At 35.4% G+C, this 22,802-nt stretch overlaps 2 protein-coding genes across 3 annotated transcripts; both read left to right on the top strand.

Moving 5' to 3' along the window:
* The first annotated feature begins 309 nt into the window (after positions 1 to 309).
* On the top strand, positions 310 to 12,978 carry LOC18440922 (putative polygalacturonase At3g15720). The gene is made up of 5 exons (XM_088866281.1): positions 310 to 315; positions 778 to 921; positions 1,227 to 1,361; positions 6,926 to 7,133; positions 12,893 to 12,978. Exons 1-5 carry the CDS (start codon positions 310 to 312, stop codon positions 12,976 to 12,978), a joined length of 579 nt encoding a protein of 192 aa, XP_088722407.1.
* Positions 12,621 to 20,661, top strand: LOC148782083 (putative polygalacturonase At1g80170). Of its 2 annotated transcripts, XM_088868468.1 has the most exons (5): positions 12,621 to 12,708; positions 12,893 to 12,974; positions 13,213 to 13,321; positions 14,828 to 14,941; positions 20,291 to 20,661. In XM_088868468.1, exons 3-5 carry the CDS (start codon positions 13,256 to 13,258, stop codon positions 20,555 to 20,557), a joined length of 447 nt encoding a protein of 148 aa, XP_088724594.1. In that variant the 5' UTR covers positions 12,621 to 12,708; positions 12,893 to 12,974; positions 13,213 to 13,255; the 3' UTR covers positions 20,558 to 20,661. The 2 variants fall into 2 exon arrangements, with proteins under 2 accessions (XP_088724594.1, XP_088724593.1); XM_088868467.1 differs by lacking the exons at positions 12,621 to 12,708; positions 12,893 to 12,974 and having other exon boundaries at positions 13,030 to 13,321.
* Positions 20,662 to 22,802: the final 2,141 nt, after the last annotated feature.

The raw sequence follows: 22,802 nt of genomic DNA, 5'->3' as shown, positions 1-22,802 counted from the left end.
GATAGATGGTCTTACATCATTCAATTCCTTCCATAATCAATAGGACTACATAAATACTTTCTTATATAAACTTGGGGATTGATGGGTGTTGTGTAAACTACTATGTTGGTACGGTATACTATTTGGAAACTTTTGGTATGGTGTACAATTTGAAAACTTGCTTCTTAGAGCACATTTGACTTTGATTAGGTTGTGCATGTAATCCCAAGTGATTCAGAGTACAAGTAATGAGACCGCTCTCTCTCTTTCTCCCGAAGTTTAATATCCAGAGGTCGAGAGAGCATAGACTACTGTTTGGGAAAGAGTGAAATGGCGGTGAGTTCGAAGAACTTACATTACGTTACTCTCTAAAAATTTTTACTTTATCTTTTTCTGGTTCATTTGAAAGAAGAAGTTGTGGTAGGATGGTGTTGTTTCTTTAGATGCATTGTGTCTGCAAATTTACCACATCTCACATTACTTGTGTTTTTTTTTTCAATATGCAGTTTGATTAAAAGTTTGAGCTCCATGATAGCATCTCTCTCTCGCTCTTATTCTGAAAATATAATATGATTAAGACTTGGATCTCCATGATAGCATCTCTCTCTCTCTCTCACATATTAAATGTGTTTTTTTGAACTTTGTTTTTGATTAAGGGTAAGAGGTGTATGATAGCACCCCTCTCTCTCTGCTAAAGAGATGGAAATTGAATTTTTTCAAAAAAAATACTCCCCAATATTTGGTTTGTCCCAGTGAATTAATGTTAAATTAATTTCCCTGAAGGTTATCCTTTTGCAGGGCATTTTCGCAATTTTATTACTATTCCTGGGCAGTTCTACACCGGGTCGGGCTCGAACTTTGTATGGACTGGATCATGGGCCGTCAAATTTCGACGTTGTCCGTTTCGGAGCAGTTGGCAATGGCAAAAGAGACGATTCAAAGGTAAAAGCTTTTACGGCACATTGTTATGTGAAAATTCTTCTGTAAAAGTATTTTTATATTTTTCGCACTAATTGGTCCCAACATATTTTGTAGATCGATGGACAGCCGAAAAAATTCTCACACCTAATCATATAAGAGAATCTTTTCATTCCATGAAAATATTTTCTCTCGTATTAAACATGCCTCAAGAGTGAAAATATAACATAATATCTTTCTACATTCTGTTCCATTTAACCATTTTAGAGAGAGAGAGAGAGAGAGGGGAAAGGAGTTATGTGATGATTATTCTCTGCTGATTTTTGCAGGCATTCTTGAAAGCATGGGAAAGTGTATGCCAAAGTACAAAGCCTCCCACCATGACTATTCCAGCAGGGAAAACCTTTCTCCTTAATCCAACTACTTTTAGAGGCCCGTGCAAGTCTCCTGCTATCAATATCCAGGTACATGAACAGTATAAGGTCAGATTTAGAAAATATCCACTATTAGTTTTACTTTCCAAAAGTTTATGCCAAAGCATTAGAGTTGTTACGCATTTGCAGTTTATAGAAAGTTGTTGTTTGATACTCTATTTTTAAGACGTAAAATTTGCTAGAAGATCAGGTAATTGCCATATTATAAAGTTTTCAAAAAAGGAAAACTGCTCATAAATGAAATTTCGAAGTATTAATTCAAATATATTAGATCTACAACATGCTTTTTAATTTTTATATTAAAGACCATAAAATTTATTTAAGATACGTTATAGTTTTTCATTTCAAAATTATAAAAATAAATAGCTGGTAAGGACCATAGAAGCATAGATTCCTAACCACAAAAGGATAGATAGGGTTGGGTCGTTAGTTACCGTGCTGTGGTTTCTAATCCTATTTTTACAGCACATTGACACCTTAAAATAAGCTAACTCCATAAATATACATGAAAAAATGGGAAGGGGTTAGTCTTCCCTATTGAATTACCCAAAAAAAAAAATGTATTAAAAAGTAGAAATTTAAAAATATTGAATAAAGAAATATCTGCATGATTTTTTAAAACACTTGGAAATTAATGATCTAATACGACAAATACTCACAAACTATTTATAAAACATAATTTTTTTTAAAAAAAATATAAACTATTGACGGACTAAAAGACAAATGAATCAAGATTTTTTTTTTTTGGGTAATTCAGTAGGGAAGACAGGCCCTTACCCATTTTTAAAGTAGATTAGAAGTTAGCTTTTTGAAAGTATTAGTATGATGCTGAGAGTGATGGGAATAGAAACCGTGGTGAAAATCATAATAATAAAAACAACATTAGAATGATAGTTCTAGAGAAATCTACACAAAAAGTCTATTTTAAAAAACAACTTCGTTACTTTTTAGGGGGTGTGGAGGTAGGAATTAGTTGACATGGGAATTAGTTGCAAGTAAATTTTAGGGCATAAGAATTCAAAAGAAAATATTTAGTTATTCATGTAATGGAGAAAAAGAACAAATTATTTTCAAAATTTGAGAATCTTCTATAAATCAAACGTTATGCATAGTCATTTTTGGAGTACAAGGTGGTATGCTAGTTTAAGATATTTGTAATATCTTTCTAAATATTAAAATATGATAAATATTTTGAGAATCGTGATAATAAATAAATGATTATTCTAAGGAAGTTTGGAATCTGTAATATTGAGGAAGTTGTAATAGTAAATTTGCATATTTTCTACAAAATTTTGGAATTTGTACTCTGTTAGGGAGTTGTGTAATAAGAATTGATTTTAGACACCAAAGAAATATGAATATTCCCACGTGGATGTGTGTGTGAGAGAGAAAATGTAGATGGTATTGATGAAGAGAAAATTTAGGATAGCCAGCACAAATTTTGGGATAGGGTAAATTAGCAAGCTCAAAATGTAGAATGCCGAGAATATGTGGGTTTTATAAGGTGGCAATACTATCCAGTTTTGTTTTGAGAATATGTGGTTTTGATAAGGTGGCAATCGTATCTAGTTTTGTTGGATGGTGTTTTTTGGGCATATCATTTCATGACCCGTCTTTCAAGACATTATAATATCTAAACCGTAAAAATAAATATAAGATCTAAACCGTCAAAATAAATAAGACAACATAGATTAGTGCAACCTTACTTAAATCTTTTCCTTTATTTTGTCCCGATAAGTAAGAATCCATTTACCTGCACATGGTAAAACTACGTTTAAAGGCCACCTGTCATACATACTCCTTGGGAATATCGTATAGGTACAGTATAGATACGGTTATTGATATAAATATAGATAAGATAAAAATTGACCTTCAAATTTCTCGACACTATATGAAGGTGGGCTCTAATTTGATTGTTTAGAGCCTCGACTCTCTACAAACCGCACCTTTTTCTATATTCTATTGCGATTTATCACATGAAAATTGCCACTCATTCTTTTTCTTGTATTTTCTGCATTAAACTGATTAGGGAAACTAAATAATGCTCTCTCTCTCTATCTATAAACAAATGTTGCGTTCATTTCTTCATGCCAAAACTGAGCATTTTTTTTGTCTCCCATGTCCTTGGGGTATCTCTTTCTTTCGTCTTCGATGCTTAATCTCTCACTCCCAATATTTCCTCTGTAAATACCTCAAATTATTACCTTCTCCAATATTTTCCCTAGACGAGGAAAAATCAAACCTAGGATTTCCTAAGATCAAAATCTTGTCCTTTTTTTTTCTTTGAAAGAAAAATAATCATAAGTTGAATCAAAGATGGTCCCATAGGACAAAATGCCTAATTTAGTTAAACAGGATCTCAATACACGGGCTGTTTTCAGGGTGAGGCCCTAAACAATCAAATTAAGGCGTATCTTAAAAATTCACTTCAAGGGATTGTTTCGATGTTGAAAAACCTTCAACTCGATCATGTCGATCTCAAGATATATAGACATGAGAAAACATAGATTTCAAGTCTTGGAAACTATGCATCTTATAATGTGCTCGATCTACATTATTTTTGAATCGTTAAAATTTCTAATTAAAAATAAGAATACATTTTCAGGCCATCATAAATATTTTTAAAACTAAAATAACATATTTCAGTACTATTTGAAGGTGTGCCTTACTTTGATTATTTATGGCCTCGGCCTTATACAAACCACACCCTTTTCTAAATTATTAATTCAATGGAGCGAGTGAGGAGAATAAGAGAGACTTAAGAGTTTATATGTCTATTAGAGAAAGAGAGAAGGAGAAATTTAAACATGTGTTGGGAGTGGGGGCGGGGAATTGGTGGTTATGGGGCCAGGTTCTTCAGCATAATGTCTTAGTCTCTATTCTCTCGGTTAACACTTTCCACAATCACGACAAGCATTGTGCACTTATACATCATACGATTTGTATTATTTCCCCCAAAGCACGCACACACGAAGTACATAAATGCACTTAGTACGCAGTCTTGTTTGCGCAGAAAAAAAAAAAAAATTGAAACTTGTTTGTTGTAGGTTTCAGGGAATATATTAGCTCCAAGTTCAATCTCCTCATGGGGCAATGACCAGGAACATTGGATCCATTTCAAGTGTGTGGATGGCCTTAGCATTCAAGGAAGTGGGACAATAGATGGTCAAGGACATGCATGGTGGCCCATCAAGAGTGCTCAAGAGACCCATGTAATTTCACTAACACCCTAATTATACAATTCATCATCACACACATGTGAAACTCAAGATTCTTGCATCAATAAATCACATCCAGCAATTTTGTCTTCCCTTCTTTTGTACACATAAAGAGTCATAACCAGGTGCTGGTCACGCCTAAGTAGGGTCTCGGGAGGGGTGGGCTGCAAACGGGCCTAACTTTTGGCTTAAACACAAAGTGGTTTCTCTTAGGACTCGAACTTACGCTCTTTTGTTGGCTACCCACCCAAGCTTTTTACTGTCGTACCAAGTGACGGCCATTACTTCTTTGGCACACATGTGTTAGCACTATCCTATGGGCAAACTTTCTATGCTTCCTCTACAGCATAGCAGTTCTATCCTTCCCCTTATGCAACCCTCCATTCTCAATGGAGGGCTAAGATTGCCCCAATCATAATGTCGTGTCTCTACACTATTTTATTTTTAAATTTTTTTTTATAAACTATTTTGACACAAAATATTGAAAACTCCTCTATTAAACTTGCACTACAGAAAAATATAAAAAAAATATTTTCAATGAAATAAAATGACCAAAATACCTCTGATATTTTCAAGGGGTTTTTTGGGCATTACATTTTATCGAAAAATTATTTTTAATATTTTTTATAGGTGCGCCCCCAAGAGAAGATGACACGTACCAAATTTCATATTCATACAATTTGTATAAAAAAACTAAATATAAAATACTTTGAGATGTCGGATCTAATATCAAACGGTGAGTGACTCTCTTGATCAAAATTGGACGGCTGCATGATAGGGAGAGGATAGAACTTCTATATTATAGGGGAAACATAGAAACCTTTCCCTTATCCTACTGCCGATAGAGTTTATTTAGGGCATGTTTGGTACCTTGGAAATCTCTCTCTCCACATATTTCTACTTAGGCCATTTCCATGTTTGGTTAGTGGGACATCCGTAAATCTTTATGGTGCACCACCGCTATACAAAATTTGGGAAATCTCGGCTCTTTCATGGGAAAGTGGCTTCATACTCCAGGAGTTGTGAAGCTAATTTCTCGGCATTCTCTCTTGTTGAGGGAGATTTCCAATGGAAAAAACTACCCCTTGTTGTGCTGCTATTTTGGTTTCAAATGATTTGCTAGCAGGAATGCCTTTCCTACTTTTCGATCAACCACTTGAAACCGAATTTTCTAGCATAGAATAATTGCTCTTTTGAATATGCACGGTAGTATCATCATGTTATTGTAATTGTTTTTGTTATTATATAAGTAGAATCGTGGTTTCAAATGGATACGAAACCACGATCATCAAAGAAGAGCTCGGGAAAAATCAATTACATATTTTATTTTTATTTTTAGTAGAAGAATTGATGGTTTCACCACTTGCAATTAAATTGACTGTTTAAATTTTTAAAGTTGCCATCTATTATGAGTTTCTCTTGATAACAATGTTATTATTATTCTTCTGTTTAGCATTGAGTACCATGTTTCTTATCTCATTTGTGGTCTCTCTCTTTCTCTGCAGGATAGTTTCAGGACGGTACCCACGGTAAGTGGTGTCTCTTTTTCTCTGCCGGATGATTTCGGCACGGCACCCACGGTTAGTGTCTCTCTTTATTACTTTTCAAACGATAACACGATTCCGGAACATTGCATAAACCATTCGAGCGATCCATAATTTTGGATTCTCAGACTAGAGTTTTGAAGGACCAAGTTTTCGGGTATCAGCCTTTTCTAATTGGTATTGTAAAAATTTACAAGCATAATGATACTTGATAATCACATATAAAGAGAGTGGTTTTATTCTTAAGCAGCATAAGTGGGTTTGTAACTAGAACATAATTTATAACTGGGTTTGTAACTAGAGCATAATTTATAAATGGAAAATTGTTTCATGCGGGCTGGACCTCATTTCTACATATGCGATCCAGAAAGTGTAAAGCATATGTCTTAAAGATTGATGCAAGTAGGTTTTCCATCTAAGAATAATGGAAAATAACGGCCCAAATGTTTTCTTACTAAAATTATTATTTTTAGTTTTAAAATTTATTTATTCTTTCATATTCACGATCTCCATGTTAGAGATATCATGTCCTTAAAAATTAAGTCTTAAAATCTATCTCAAAAATAGATTTATTAAGAGGCCCGCATTTCTACATATTCGGGCTTGGCCGCATAGAGACTGGGTTCTTTATAAATTTATGCAACAAGCACTTTCTAGGTTCGAGTTGTATTGAAATGAAAAGTTTTAGGACACTATAACTTATCATGTTGGTGTCCCTCTTGGTATTTTTATTTTTGGCTTGTTTTCTAAATTACTATTAAATATTAATATGATACATGTATTAAGATACATTGTGAAAATTATCTAAGCAGACTAATATGGCTTTGTGCAGGCATTGAGCTTCGATGTGTGCACCAATCTAAAACTGAGGGATTTGCACATTGTTAATAGCCAGCAAAGACATATCGCAATACATAATTCTAATACTGTTTACATAAAGGGTCTCCATATTAATTCTCCAGAAGATAGCCCCAACTCTGATGGCATACATATCCAAAGCTCGCAACATGTCAATGTCGAGAACAGTTTCATTGCCACTGGTATCACTCGCTCTCATAGAAACAGAAAAATTAAAAAAGAACAGAAGTTTTTGTTTTGGTGACACTTTGATTGTTGTTTTTTTTTTTTTTAGTTCATGTCATTCAATGAACTTTGTTTCCTTCCATTGCTTCGATTCATTGTTCAAATTCGGCGCATTAGTTACTATCAGTGTCCTGAGAAGCGCTTTGGGCTAGGACCGCACAACTAGCCCGGGGTGAGTTATTCGAGCGTGGACTCGCCCGAGTTCTTTACTAGCTAAAGCATTTAAAGAAAGAGCTGGTGGAGAGAGTGTTGTAGGCCATTTAATGAGTTATGTGGCCTCGGAGGGAGAGAAAAATTCGCCTTTGTGTACCTGCATCCCCACGATGGGGGCAAGATTTATGGCCCGTACAAGCTAGCCCATTACCATGGCCTCAACAAGCTAGCGCACATGGGTAACTACATCATCAAGCCTTTTTAAAATAATTACGATCCTCATGCTTATTATGGAAACCTATGTGGTGATAATGTGTACAATATCCTACTATATTTGGGTAATTTTTGTTATATAACACCCATGTAGTTATACATAAGGGGTTGTAACAGTCATACATAATAGTTGGAATTCTTATACTTGTTGACCTATTTGTATTATCACTCCTATAGGGATTTGTATATATATAGGAAAAATCACCCCGTGATTTGCTTAGAGTGAGAAAGATATCTACATTTTCTTTATCTTGTGCTTGGATATTGCTTTCTCTCTCTTCGCTCTCACTCTTAACATGACATCAGATCAGGGCTTGACACCCTAGGATATCTATTTTACTTTTGGTGACCCTAGAACGATGATTTTTCTTCCTTCTTGTAATTAAAGCCATGGATATCAACATCCTTGTATTCTAGAAAGATCATCTCACTTTCTTTACCAATAAGTAAGTATTTATCCCAAACACCTTCCTTTTAGTAGCAACCTCATATTTTCTAGCAACATCATATTTCCTGCAACCTTATATTTTTAGTAACTTTATATTTCCAGCAACCACACTTTTGGAACTAAAGAATTAGTACCTTGGAAAAAAGACTTATGGTTTCTAGTTTGAGAAAGAACAAAATTGTCAGAAATTGAGAACAGTATTTCCTTGCAAGTAGTCAATTTGTACCACCTAGGATTGATGATCCCTACATGTAAACTAGATGAGACAAACTATTTAGAATGGTCCCAATCTACGAAAGTGTCAACGGAAGCCAGAGAAAATTGGGTTAAAAGCATAGGAAAAATGAAAGAGCTGCCCAGCAAATGATCCAACCCATGATGAATGGGAAAGTGAGAATCTGACAGTAATGTCATGATTCGTTTATTCCATGTTGCCAAATATTGGTAGAGGGCTATTGATTCTTAAGACTGCAAAGGATATATGGAAGGTAGTAGCTAATACATACTCGCAAGGAGATGATATGGTAAGGACTTATTAATGACATGGTAAAATAATAATGACTTTGTAACAAGAGGAAATGACTGTAGAAGAGTACTCTGGGATACTGTTAGGATTGAGATTAAAGAGAGAGATAAAGAGTAATATTCTAGCATAAGATGAAGTAAATACATATACTTTTCACACTCTACAAATCGTAGGGCAATGTGCCCTATATATTTACATATTTCTATTGGGGTTACAATACTGGTAGGTCAACATGCAAAAGAATTATAACCATAGTAGAAGTTACAAAACCTATTATAGGAGGTTCTAATGGGCGTGAGGCCCATTTTTCATAGGAGTTTCATGTTTTAATGGGTATGAGCACATAGTATCATAACAACCACTACATGTGGCTCCATTATGCATACGAGTTAAAACCTTTACACATGTTGTAATGGCAATGAGACAATATCAATTGCTTCACTCCCCCCCCCGTCAAGCTGGAATATATATATCATAGATGCCCAACTTATCCAAAGTGTCCTTTAGTTGAACTCGATTACAGGCCATGGTAAATGTGTATGTCAATTGATATTTAGAGTGAACACATGGTGGACATATTATCTTTGAAGTGACCATTTATCTGACAAAGTGGCAGTCAACCTCAATATGTTTGGTTCTTTCATAAAATACAAGATTTGTGGCAATACAAATTGCCACTTGATTATCACAATGTAAAGGAGTAGCAGTTGATACATTACCACGCACCTGTTGAAGAAAAGAATAGAGCAAAATTGTTTCACATGTAGAACTTGTCATTGTTCAATATTCAGCTTATGTTGAATATCGAGTTACAACACTTTGCTTCTTACTCTTCTAGGTGACTAAATTACCACCCATTGTTATAAAGTAGCCATTGGTAGATTGTTGATCAAGAGAACACTCGACTCAATCCGCATTGCGAAAACCTTGCATATCAAGATGACCATGATTGACATAAAGTAACCCTCTCCCTGGAGCAGATTTTAAATATTGTAATAAATAGCCTCCGAGTGATGGGAGCTTGGTGCATGCATAAATTAACTTGCCATGCTTAAAACATATGAAATGTAAATAAATAAATCTACCCACTAGTCTATTATATACACCAGAGTTACTGAGAGGCTCTGACTATTGATCATACAATTTGTGATTAACTTTTATAGGAGATTTTTTTGGTTTCTCTCCAAGCATTCCTCTGCCATTGGGGAGATCAAGGGTACACTTCCTTTGACACAAAAAAATTCCTCATTTAAACTTAGCCACATCTACGCCAAAGAAGTATTTCAATGGACCAAGATCCTTGATGTAAAAAATACCCCCTAAGAACTTTTTCACTTTCAAATTTCGTGTGATCATATACTATCAATATTATGGTAGAGCCAGATTCTCTTTTTAACTTATACAAAATGATTATAAACAATCGTTTGAAGTCCAAATTGACATATTGCCATACTAAAGTTTTCAAACCAAGACCCAGGTGATTGTTTCAATCATATATAGCTTTCCTCAACTTGCAATCCTTCCCTTTCCCCCTTTGAGGATAAAACCCAGGTGGTAACTCATATATACTTCCTCTTGTAGATCTCCATGGAGAAAAATATTATTCACGTTAAGTTGGTGTAGTGGCCATTTCTTATTTGTGGCAATAGGTGATCTGCATTGATTTCAAATTTGCCATAGGAGAAAAAGTCTCTTTATTATCAACCCTACATAACCATGTAAACCCTTGGCAATCAAACAAGCTTTGAATTTCTTAGTCGAGCCATCTGGTTTGTGCGATAGGGTGTACAACCATATGCATCCTACCTCATGTCCTGTTGGCCGATCAATTACATCCCAAGTTTATTACTTGTCTAAGGAAATCATTTCCCCAACCATGTTTGCTTTCCGTTGTACATGAGCCAATGCATCTGCAATTTCAGTGGGAATAGAAACATATGAAGTAGAGCAAAGGTATGCATGCAAAGAAGTTGAAAGTGAAGCATAAGAAACAAACATACTGATCAATTGAGAAGTACAAGCCCTTTTTTCCTTTCTTACGTAAATAAATAAATTGAATTCATAAGATATAATAAGGGCAAGAGGATAAGAAGTACCTGACGAGTCAACGAGTTGGGATTGATCTTTATGTTAGACTTTCCATTGTTCTTTTTTTTGGGTGTTCAACTATTTGTTAGTAGATTCCATAAGTTCAATGGTTGTTTTACTAGAACTATCTGTGATCATTGTAAGAGGGATATGATTTTTGGGTGGCATATTGGATATCAAATTTCTTTGGATAGAAAAATTGGATATATTATCAAAGGATGTAACATCTTTTGAAATATATTTCGTTTTAGTTTTGAACAACACCAATTATATCCTTTATGAGAGTTTGAGTATCCCAAAAACATGCATCTGGTAGGTTGAGGTCCTAATTTAATCCTAGCCGGCCCTAGTGTGAGCACAAAGCAAACATAACAAACAACAATTCGTACATGAGAAAACAAACAAATTGTTTGGTGGAGAAGTTTTAAAGAATAAGTGCCATCAAGAACATGTGTAGGCATTCTATTGATCATACATGCAATAGTAAGAACTGCGTCGTCCCAATATGTCTTAGGAACCTCCATTATTAGTACTTCTAACAAGTGTCTATTTTGTCGTATATCATAGGTTAGTGGGTAGACTTATTTATTCGATAGTTATACACCCAAACATTGCATATGCTATAAAGTTGGCAAGTCAGTTTATTCAAGCACAAGGCTCCCATCACTTGGAGGTTGCTTACCACAGTTTAAAATATTTGAAAACTGCCCAAGGAGAGGGCTTCTTTACACCAGTCACTGTCACCTTGATTTATAAGGATTCTACGATGCAGATTGGGCTGGGTGTTCTCTTGATCGACAATCTACAAATGGCTACTTATGTCAGTGGATGGGAATTTTTTAGTCACTTAAAAGAGTAAGAAGCTAAGTGTTGTAGCATGATCTTCAGCAGACGCTGAGTAGCAAGCAATGACATATGCCACATATTAAATAATTTGGCTCCATTCTCTTATTCAAGAGATGAGTGTTAATGTATCAACTCTTATTCCTCTACAATGTGATAATTAAGGGGCAGTTTTTATTGCTTGAAATCCTCTATGTCGTGAAACAACTAAGTATATTAAAGGCAAACTCTCACATCGTCGGAGCAAGGGTCTCTTCATACACATTATGTACTCCATTTGATTGATATGAGAATCAATTAGTAGCCTTACGAAGGATCTAATTGCGATTGACTAAGGGATACTTGGGACAAGCTGGGCATTTATGATATATATGCTACCTTGAGCGGGAGTGTAGCTATCGTTATGAGACCCATACCAATTAAAGAAATCTACAATAATTACTCGCATGATGCTCATTCTAAAAACCTATATGTGGTGATAATGTGTATAATATTCTACCATTGTTGGCTGATTTTTCTTGCTATAACAATAATGCATAATAAGCTGCAACAACCATATAACAATCATGCATAACGTTGTAACTCCTATGCATATTGACCTACCCGTATAGTAACGCATATAGGGATCTGTGTACATAGGGCCCATTGCCCTATGATTTGTATAGATTGAAAACGACATCTGTATTTTCTTTATCTTGTGCTTGAATATTACTTTCTCTCTCTTCTCTCACAATCCAAATAATGGTGAATCGTTTTAGAAAGTGTCTTTCATCAAATCACTACACATTGCATTTAAATGAAAAATCAAGTTTTCTTGAGTTTTGTAGAAATTGAAGAGAACTTGAACACTTGGCAATTGCCATGGAATTGTTCTGTTCCTAATGTTTCCATCTAAAAGTTCGAGATAAGTTCACATTGAAAAAGGATCAGAGAGGTGTTCACACGTGAGTTCGCAAAATGGGAAACCAACTAAGACCTTACACCTACAAGGTATCTTTATTTTTGAGGGGGACCTACAAGGTATTTTCTTGAAAAAATAGTCAACTTATCCTTTACTACCATATGCATTTCTTTTGCTGGATGAGTTTCACCAAGTGTAACATGGAGAATACTATTATACATGTTGTGCAACGGTCTGAGAGTTATTTCATGTAGGGGGACATCTAGATTGGCATTTGAACTAAATTTACCAGATCAGTAGGTCTGCCATGTTTTAGATATGAAGTAAAATGTTCATTATCTTCTTGAGTTCTGATATGTTGTGTGAGATCAGGATTTGGATGATTTCTCTTCAAATTTATATATACTCCTCGAGAAAGGGAAAATGAATTTCTTGACATTCCTATCCATTTTACTCTGTTATATTCATGGCAATTTCTTTGTAGGTGACGATTGCATTTCCATTGGTGATGGCACGTATGATGTAAATGCATCCAAAATCACTTGTGGCCCGGGTCACGGCATCAGGTAGTTCTCCCATTTCAATATAACACCGCATCGACTACATATAGGTTTTGGGCTCCTGCACTGTGCTCTGTGGTTAGGGTTTCAAAATCACAATTAGAACTACGGCTTCAATTGCACCCGTAGTCCAAGCTACCATGCCATTGTTGTGTTGTGCTCGAATAAGAAAATTAGTTAGGAGCCTCCCCAGTGCAACATGTTTCTCTTTCCACTTAAAAATCGGCGTGATTCTTTTATGCAGCGTCGGAAGTCTCGGTAAAGATGGGAGTCGTTCAACTGCAGAAATGATACATGTTAAGGATTCTTTCTTTATTGGAACTAAAAATGGGGCTCGGATTAAGACATGGCAGGTAACTCATGCTTTGCTACTCTTAAACGTTATGATCAGGGAGTGGTAGGTTTAGTTTGGTAAATTTCGTTTAGTATTATTAGTATTATTACTTTATTGGTAGTTCAGAATGGGATCCTCTACCCATGGTACGAGTAAAACTAAAGAAAGCCACAACATTTGTTCACTGTTAGTTAGCTGATTGTCCACCACTTTCAGAAATCCACCATCATCTCTCATAAACCCACACTTTGCTCTACAATTAGTGTTACAGAACTCACCTTAGCCAAGATGCTTGTCTATGGTAGAGGCAAGTGACTTGAGCGAGTCTGATGGACTTGCCTGAGTTATGCCCAAGTTATGGAAAGGGCTTAGAAGAGCCCAAGAAAAGGGGAAAAATCCCAAGAAAATAAGGCCAATGTAATTCTTTTGAATTAAACTAGCGTTGTCAATAGAGCTAGGACAGTTTTGACCCTGGTCTGCCCTTGTCCCCGTAGGACCGGTCCTGGACCTGTTAGGGCTGGACCGTGCTGGGCCAGATCAAAATCAAATGAAGAAAAATATATAAAAAAAATAAAGGAAAAACTATACTGCAATTCTCCATCAATTATTCTCTCACAGGGTATACTGTTTTTCAGATATTCTCTCACTAGAACTCAAGAAAGTACACTTACACAGGTCATTTGGTGAGATACCTTTGTTTTGGCTGAGATCATCTTTAGGAATGATTTTGCTTCTTTTTACTAACTTGCTAATTTTCCTCAGTCTATTGTCCTAAAGACTCCATATTACCAAAATTTGATCAAAATTTGCCTTTATGGTATTTGAGATTCATAAATCTATTTCAAGGTTTTCGTTTTTAATGGCTTTCATTTAATTCCCTTTGAGTACCCCACAATTCTGCTTCTTGGATTAGCAAAAACATGAGGGCAAACATTCACATTTTTTTTGAATTTTTCATGCCTTGTTCACAAATTTCTCTAGAATTTTAATTGTGTTGAGTCTTTGTCCATCTACTCTTTCTCTAACCATTCAGGTTTCATGGCGTTGTGGACAACGCGATTCTCACATTGTTTTCTCTAGAAAAATTTCATCTCTCTCATTGTTTACAAATTATTTTCTTTCATTTTATTTGATGTCGCGAAGATTTGAAGTTCTGCCGATTGAGACAATCTATATATTGTAGTGATTATGACCGGGATTTGTGTATAGTTGGGAAAAGACTCTGATGATGATAGTGATTATGATATTGCTATGAATATGCGTGTTTGAGTATATTGTATGGATTGTTTTGGTAGTTTCAGATCACATATATTTATAATTTCGGATGTGTCCTTGGGTACTTTAGCACCTGTGAATGCATGAAAAACTTCTTTGGTAAAATGAATGTGCGTGATAATTATCTCTACAATGTGGAGCACTTTCCCTAAGGAAAATCATTGCCATATTTGTGGCATTCTTGTTAGTTTCTTTTCATATATTTGTACAATCATGCTTAGAAACTAATAACGCATGCAAACTTTCATAGGGCGGTTCTGGATTTGCCAGAAACATTATATTCGAAAATCTGATCTTCACAGATGTGGAAAACCCCATCATCATTGACCAGTATTACTGTCCAAACAAAGGTTGCAAGAATCAAGTATGCCTCGTTCTCTCTCTTCTATATCAAAATAGTATTTTTCATTCTTTATGACATCATAATTTAGCGAATAGAAATGGAGAAGTTTTACATGTGGCGCCACCCACAAATAAAACATATGAAACAACTATGCTCAAACGTTTGATTTTGAATGGATAGTTGAGCTAACTTCAAGCATAGGGGCTGGCAATCGGCTAAGTAGTCAGCCCAATGTTGATTTTATAGGAGATTTTGTTGGTTTCTCTCCAAGCATTCCTATGCCATTGGGGAGATCAAGGGTACACTTCCTTTGAGACAAAAAAATTCCTCATTTACACATCTACGCCAAAGAAGTGTTTCAATGGACCAAGAGCCTTGATGTAAAAAATACCCCCTAAGAACTTTTTTGCTTTTCACATTTCGTGATCAATATTTCTTGTGAGCACAATATTAACCACATATACTATCAATATTATGGTACAGCCAGATTCTCTTTTTAACACATACAAAATGATTATAAACAATCGTTTGAAGTCCAAATTGACATATTGCATACTAAAGTTTTCAAACCAAGACCCAGGTGATTGTTGCAATCATATATAGCTTTCCTCAACTTGCAATCCTTCTCTTTCCCCCTTTGAGAATAAAACCCAGGTGGTAACTCATATACACTTCCTCTTGTAGATCTCCATGGAGAAAAATATTATTCACGTTAAGTTGGTGGAGTGGCCATTTCTTATTTGTGGCAATAGGTGAATGTATCTGCACTGATTTCAAATTTGCCATAAGAGAAAAAGTCTCCTTATAATCAACCCTACATAACCATGTAAACCCTTGGCAATCAGACAAGCTTTAAATTTCTCAGTCGAGCCATCTGGTTTGTACGATAGGGTGTACAACCATATGCATCCTACCTCATGTCCCGTTGGCCGATCAATTACATCCCAAGTTTGTTACTTCTCTAAGGCAATCATTTCCCCAACCATGTTTGCTTTCCATTGTACATGAGCTAATGCATCTGCAATTTCAGTGGGAATAGAAACATATGAAGTAGATCAAAGGTATGCATGCAAAGAAGTTGAAAGTGAAACATAAGAAACAAACATACTGATTAATTGACAAGTACAAGCCTTTTTTTCCTTTCTTACGGAAATAAATAAATTGAATTCATAAGATCTAATAAGGGCAGGAGGATAAAAAGTACTTGACGAGTCAACGAGTTGAGATTGATCTTTATGTTAGACTTTCCAATGTTCCTTTTTGTGGGTGTGCATGTTCAGTTATTTCTTAGTAGATTCCATAAGTTCAATGGTTGTTTTACTAGAACTATCTATGATCATTGGAAGAGGGATATGATTTTTGGGTGGCATATTGGATATCAACATTTTTTGGATAGAAAAATTGGATATATTCTCAAAGGATGTAACATCTTTTGAAATATATTTCATTTTAGTTTTGAACAACACCAATTGTATCCTTTCTGAGAGTTTGAGTATCCTAAAAACATGCATCTGGTAAGATTTAGTTTTTCTCTTTATTTTGTTTGTAAAAAGATAGTCGGGCAGTTAGCCCCATTACTGAGGGGCCTTTTCATGAATAAAGATAATTTATTGTGTTAGTGCTTGATCGTTGGTTGGTTGGTTTGTTGCAAGGTTTTAAAAAGCACTGATTCGGATCCAAATCTCTCGATCTTTTAACACTTTTGATGTGGGACTAAACTTCCCCTAGTTTGTACAGTCTCAGCGCCTCTTTCAAGTTTTTTTCCTTTTTTTTTTTGAACATCTCATTCTTCAACCATGAAAACCCGAAAACCCAATTTAAGACTATAAAGCGATCTCTTGAGTAAGCAAACTTGATCTTCCTTTCCATGCACCATGAAGCCTTCAGGTTGTTCCATAAAGATTTGTTCCTCCAAATCACCATGAAAAGACGTTGTCTTCATGTCAAGCTGTTCTAGCTCCAAGTCAAACATGGCTACTAAAACAAGTAATGGCCTTATTGAAGTGTGCTTGACAACAGGAGAGAATATTTCATTATAGTCCACTCCTTCCTTCTGAGCATTGCCCTTGCTACTAGCCTAGCTTTGAATCTCTCACATTCCTTTTCTGTTGCTGCCTCTTTCTTCCGAAAGATCCACTTGCACCCAATCACTTTCCTTCCCTTGGGCCTCTTGACAAGCTCCCAAGTCTTGTTCTTTTTCAGAGACTCTATCTCCTCCATCATGGCTATCATCCATTTATCACCTTGTGCATCACTTGGAGCATCTTTGATGGAGTCGATTTCCCTAGTACAAATAGTTAGAGCAAAGGCTACCATGTCCTCAAAGCCGTATCTCACAGGGGCTATGTGAACACGCTTAAACTGTAGGGTTTACCATGTGATTGTTGCTGTTCTGGTATGCTGCTAGATGATTTTTCCTCTTCTGGTGTTTCAGACTCTTCTAGCTCCACCTGGACTGTCGATCTTTCTCCATCACTTTCATCTACTTGCACTTTGTCATCTTGCAGGTAGATTGACTTCACCATGTGAGATTCATCAAACACAACATCCCTGCTAAGCACAGCCTTATGTGAAATAGGATCCCAAAGCTTGGATCCCTTCACTCCCTTCTCAAAAATCGAGAAAGATGCATTGCTTCGACTTAGAGTCTAATTTGGAACGTTTCCCACTTTGTACATGGACATGGGCTGGACATCCGATGATACTCAGCATAGAGTAATCTATCGGCTTTCCTGTCCACATCTGCTCTAGAATTTTGCAATCAATCGCTGTAGTTGGTGACCTATTAGCGATGAAACATGCCATGTTAACTGCTTCGGCCCAGAAATGTTTCGTCAAATCTGCATTCAATCTCATACTACGAGCTCTTTCCAAAAGAGTCCTGTTCATCCTCTCAGCCATACCAATTTGTTGAGGGGTTTCTGGTGTGGTAAAGTGACGTACAATCCCCTCTTCTTATCAGAAATCTCTAGACTTGTACTCCCCTATATTATCTGATCTTAAGCATTTTAGTTTCTTTCCTGTCTTCTTTCTACCTCTGCTTTCCATTGTTTAAACTTCATGAATGCTTCACTTTTGTGTTTCATGAAGTAGACCCAGACCTTTCTGGAGTAACCTTCAATGAAGGTAATGAAGCATTCTGCCCCACCCTTGGATTTGATTGGTGAAGTCCCCAATACATCAGTGTGTACATAGTTTAGTATATCCTTACTCGTATGAATTGCAGTTTTGAATCTAATCTTGCATTGTATACTAAAAACACAGTACTTACAAAAATCCAGTTTACAGGCTCTGACACCCTTCAACAATTTTCTTTTATGAAGTTCCATCATACCTTGTTCACTCATATTCCCTAAAGGCATATGCCATAAATTTGGGTCATCAGTGTTGGACTCAACATCTGTGGTTACAAAAGCTCTACCTGTAACTGTATTCCCTATCAACCTGTATAGGTTCCCACTCATCTGACCTTTCATGACAACCATAGATCCCTTACTAACTTTGAGGACTCCACATATTGCTGTATACTTGCAACTATTCAAATCATGAGCCCCCAGAGATTTTAAGTTTTTCTTTAATTGTGGGACATGTCTCACATCTACTAAGGTTCGTACTATCCCATAAAACGTCTTGATTTTGATAGTTCCTATTCCAATGGTCTTGCATACCGCATCGTTCCCCATTAGAACAGACCCACCACTATATGATTTGTAGGTTTCGAACCAGTTTCTATTTGGACACATTTGAAAAGAACAACCAGAATCTAAAATCCAAGAATTAGTAAATTGATTCTTACCTGAAGTTATAGAGAGAAGATCTTCATCATCTCTGTCAGAGCTATCGACCACACTAGCTTCATCAGATGTTTTTCCTATTTCTATCCTGTTCATATCCTCCTTTCTTTTCGGGCAGTATCTCTTCATATGACATTCCTTTTTGCAGTAATAGCAAATTTCCCCTTCGATTTTGACCGATTTCTGCTTTCAGACTTCCTTTGATTTAATCTGCCCCTTTCATGACTCTCTTTGTGTTTACCTTCTCCTTGATATTTAATACTGCTAGTCTTCTTCCTTATCTCGTTTGACAAAAGAGTAGCAGTGCCTTCGTCCGTCTCAAGAGACTCCTTCCCGTACAATAGAGTCGTAACCAGGTGATCGTATGATGTTAGAAGTGAAGCCAACAGAAGCAGGGTCTTGTCTTCATTCTTGATTTTGACCTCAAGGCTTATGATCTGGTTGAACTCGCTGAGATGTTCAAGTAGATCTGTGCCTTCTTCCATCTGAAGAGAATACAACTGCTTCTTCAAGAACAATTTGTTCGTCAAAGATTTCGTTATGTAGATACTGTTGAGTTTTGTCCAAACGTTCGGAGCAGTTTCGAGATCCGCCACATAACGTAAAGCGTCATTTGAGAGATTCAGACGAATTACACTTACTCCCTTTTCATCTATCTCTTGCCACTATTCATCGTCCATCTTTGCTAGTTCTTCAATTTCTCTAGCAAAGCCTTAGCCAGACCTTCCTGTATCAAAAGATCCTTCATCCTTCGTCGCCAAAGGGTGAAATTGTTCTTTTCATTGAACCTCTCAATGTCATATTTGACGTTTGACGCCTTTCTTGTCATCGTGGTAGCAAACCCCAAAACACGGAATAACCTTGTAGGCTCTGATATCAATTTGTAGAAACGAAAAGCAATCCATGAAAAACAAGAAAGAAGAAACAAACACAAAAGAAAGAGACAATCAACTACAACGCAAAGATATACATGGTTTGGCAACGTGCCTACGTCCATGGGAGATTAGAGCTTCTTTACTGGCAATGGAGAATAGGGTTACAATACTCTCTCTTCCTTACGCCTCTCTGTTTTTTTTTTTTTAATTACAAAGAGATCTGCGTTTTTCTCTTAACTCTAAACTTTTGGAGGAGCTCCCAATCGAAACGATATATATCAAGTCCTAGATAGATGGTACAAATTACTAAAATACTCTTGAACATATATATATATATATATATATATATATATATATATATATATATATATATATATATATATATATATATATATATATATATATATATATATATATATATATATATATATATATATATATCAAGTCCCAGATATATCGAATCCTATGTATAGACATTTCCGAATCTTAGCAGATATATTTCCTCAAAATACAAGACATCAATCCTCAACATTGCGACCCTCTGGCATAATGTTGCAAGTTAGTTTCTTAGTATTTAATCTTGAATAGACAACTCAGAGTATTTTATTTTTTAGTTTTACTCTTATGGATCATCTGCATGTATTGTTCTTGTGAAGGATTCCTTTCTTTAATTATTAAGAAGTCTATTTTCATATGTGCAGACATCAGCTGTTAAGGTGAGCGATGTCCAATTCATAGGGGTGCATGGAACATGTAAGAGTGAGGTGGCCGTCTCAATAGCATGCAGTGAGAGCATTGCTTGCACAAACATAGTGGTAAATGGCCTTGAAATAAGATCTAGTGAGCCCCAAGTTGCTGTCACCACATATTGCCTCAATGCTCATGGAACTGCTCAGGGTAAATGTAATCTACCCGTTCCTTGCTTACACACAAAAAATATTGTTGGCCGCATAGGGAGTAAGAGATAAGAGAGTTGATTCTTGTGCAGATTACATTGCTCTTTATTTTGTTTGTAAAAGGATTGTGTAGCCCCATTATTGAGAGGCCTTTTCATGAATAAAGATAATTGATTGTGTTAGTTTTTGATCGTTGGTCGGTTGGTTTGCTGCAAGGTTTTAAAAATCACCGATTCGGATTGAAATCGATCGTTCTTTAAACACTTTTGGTGTGGGACTAAACATCCCCTCGTTTGTAATGTCTCACAATAAAGCGCCTCTTTCAAGTTTTTTTCCTTTTTTTTTTTGAACTTCTTCTTCAACCACGAAAACCCGAAAACCCAATTTAAACTATATGGTCTCTAATTAATAATGATTAAAAAAGTGAAAGTAGAGACCACGTAAGATTCTTTCAACGCTTTCTTTGAATATACACATAAAAGAGAAACCTTTAGGACCTTTGTTTTTTTTTTTTATTCATAACTACAACTTCATGAAATTGAAATAAAGTATCTTGCGATCTATTAGGAAAATATATTTAATTAGTTGTATACTATGCGTATCTTTCTGTCACCCTCCCTCATAAAACAATCTCTCTCTCTATACAAAACGCCTCTCTCTCTCTCTATTGCTCTCATGGCCAAAAGCAAAGCACCAGGTTAGGTAGTGCGTTTCCCATGTGCAAAAAACAAGCGTTTTGAGTTTTCTCTATCATCAAGAATGACATCAACTTCTCTACCTTGTTCGTGTTTAATGCTTCAGTAAATGTTTTGGCTTTGTGCATTTAGTTTTTTATGTGTTCGGAGTGCCATGATGCTTGATTCTTTTTTACATATTTGAGTTTTATTGGGAATACCTTCATGCTGGATTCTTTTTACTTATCTGACTTTTTTATTAATAGTTAGTTTTTCAATGGTGGGGTTTATTAGTTACAACAGTCAGTATTAAATTAAAAATGTCACAAGAATCTATATTTTAGATTGATTTAGATGGCACAAGAAATAATGTGAATGTCGAATTGTGCCTTTAATGATTGTGAAATGAATGAAATGGACAATAAACACTTGGCATTAGACAGGTTTTCGATACCTACATATTTTTGGTAAATTAATGAAAAACCATAAGGCAACACCACCACTTTCATTTTTAAAAAAAATATTAAAAATTAGATTTTTGAGAAAGTATAGTATTTTTTTGAAAATTGGTTAGGTCAAAACCAGCCGATTCTCTGATCCGGATCGTAGATCCACCGATCCGATACGGTTTTTGAGGTGGCCGATCTGGGTACCGATCTATTTTTTTAAACCTTGGTTTAATGATAATGATGCTCATAGGATTAGAGAATGCTAAGTACTAAATGGTTCCTAAAACGTCGAAATTGAAGTTGAAAAGTATACATATGGGTTATGTTAGGGAACATATACATGTGAGTATTGAACAATTATTTCATGCGGGGCTGAACCGCATTTCTACATTATGCGGTGCATAGGTATAAAGCATCCATCATAAAGATGAATGCAAATAGGTGGTCTAAGAGCAATTGTAACTAACAATCCAAATGTTTTCTTAATATAATTATTATTTCTGGTTTTGAAAAATTTCTATTATTTTTATATTCCTGATCTCTATGTTAAAGATTATATATACTTTAAAAGTTTAGATCAAGTTATATTTTAAAAAATATATTTATTGTCAAGCCAGAATTTCTGCAATACGCAGGTTGGCTGCATGCAAACTGCATCTGTGAGTATTTACTTACTGTACTGAATATTTTTGGATATTTAATACCCTTATCTCATAATTTAGCAACTTTTTATTTAGGGGTACTTTAGGTAAGTATTCAAGGACAATGAAAACATTAAAAAAAAAAAAAAATTATTAATTATAGTAGAGAATGGCATCATTCACATGGGGTGTAACATCATCCATATAGAGCATTATTGCCACTGAATTCTTGTAAAAATATCTATCATACTCCTCTAAATAATGAAAATTACCCTTGCTAAAAAACAATTTGAACTACAAAGCAAGGTTAATTAGTGTGCAAAAATATTGAGTACATTTAGTAAATGCTCATATATATATGTGTACCCTAACATAATTTCTATAAAAAGTTGTTTTCATTTTTAATTTAATTGTAAGTAATAAAAAAATCAAAAAAAATGTACATTTTTCCATTTTTTTGAATTGTTTTGTATTTTTTAGGGTTTTTTGACCTATTAAAAAAAAACAATTTACTTGATCGAATCGTATTGGTTAACCAGCTCGGTTTCTAGTT

This window comes from Amborella trichopoda, chromosome 5 (genome assembly GCF_054954075.1).
Source record: "Amborella trichopoda isolate Santa Cruz 75 chromosome 5, AtrichopodaSantaCruz75HAP2 v2.0, whole genome shotgun sequence".
Lineage (NCBI taxonomy): Eukaryota > Viridiplantae > Streptophyta > Magnoliopsida > Amborellales > Amborellaceae > Amborella > Amborella trichopoda.
Note: the sequence above shows the minus strand (reverse complement) of the source record. Positions and strands in the feature narration are given on the sequence as shown.

Excerpts from the sequence above, each read along its gene's own strand:
- LOC18440922 (XM_088866281.1), top strand. Across the intron at positions 922-1,226 it reads GCAAAAGAGACGATTCAAAG|GCATTCTTGAAAGCATGGGA; the intron begins GTAAAAGCTTTT and ends TGATTTTTGCAG. Across the intron at positions 1,362-6,925 it reads CTCCTGCTATCAATATCCAG|GCATTGAGCTTCGATGTGTG; the intron begins GTACATGAACAG and ends GGCTTTGTGCAG.
- LOC148782083 (XM_088868467.1), top strand. The coding sequence starts at position 13,109 with ATGCCATTGTTGTGTTGTGCTCGAATAAGAAAATTAGTTAGGAGCCTC. Across the intron at positions 13,322-14,827 it reads CTCGGATTAAGACATGGCAG|GGCGGTTCTGGATTTGCCAG; the intron begins GTAACTCATGCT and ends AAACTTTCATAG. Across the intron at positions 14,942-20,290 it reads ACAAAGGTTGCAAGAATCAA|ACATCAGCTGTTAAGGTGAG; the intron begins GTATGCCTCGTT and ends TCATATGTGCAG.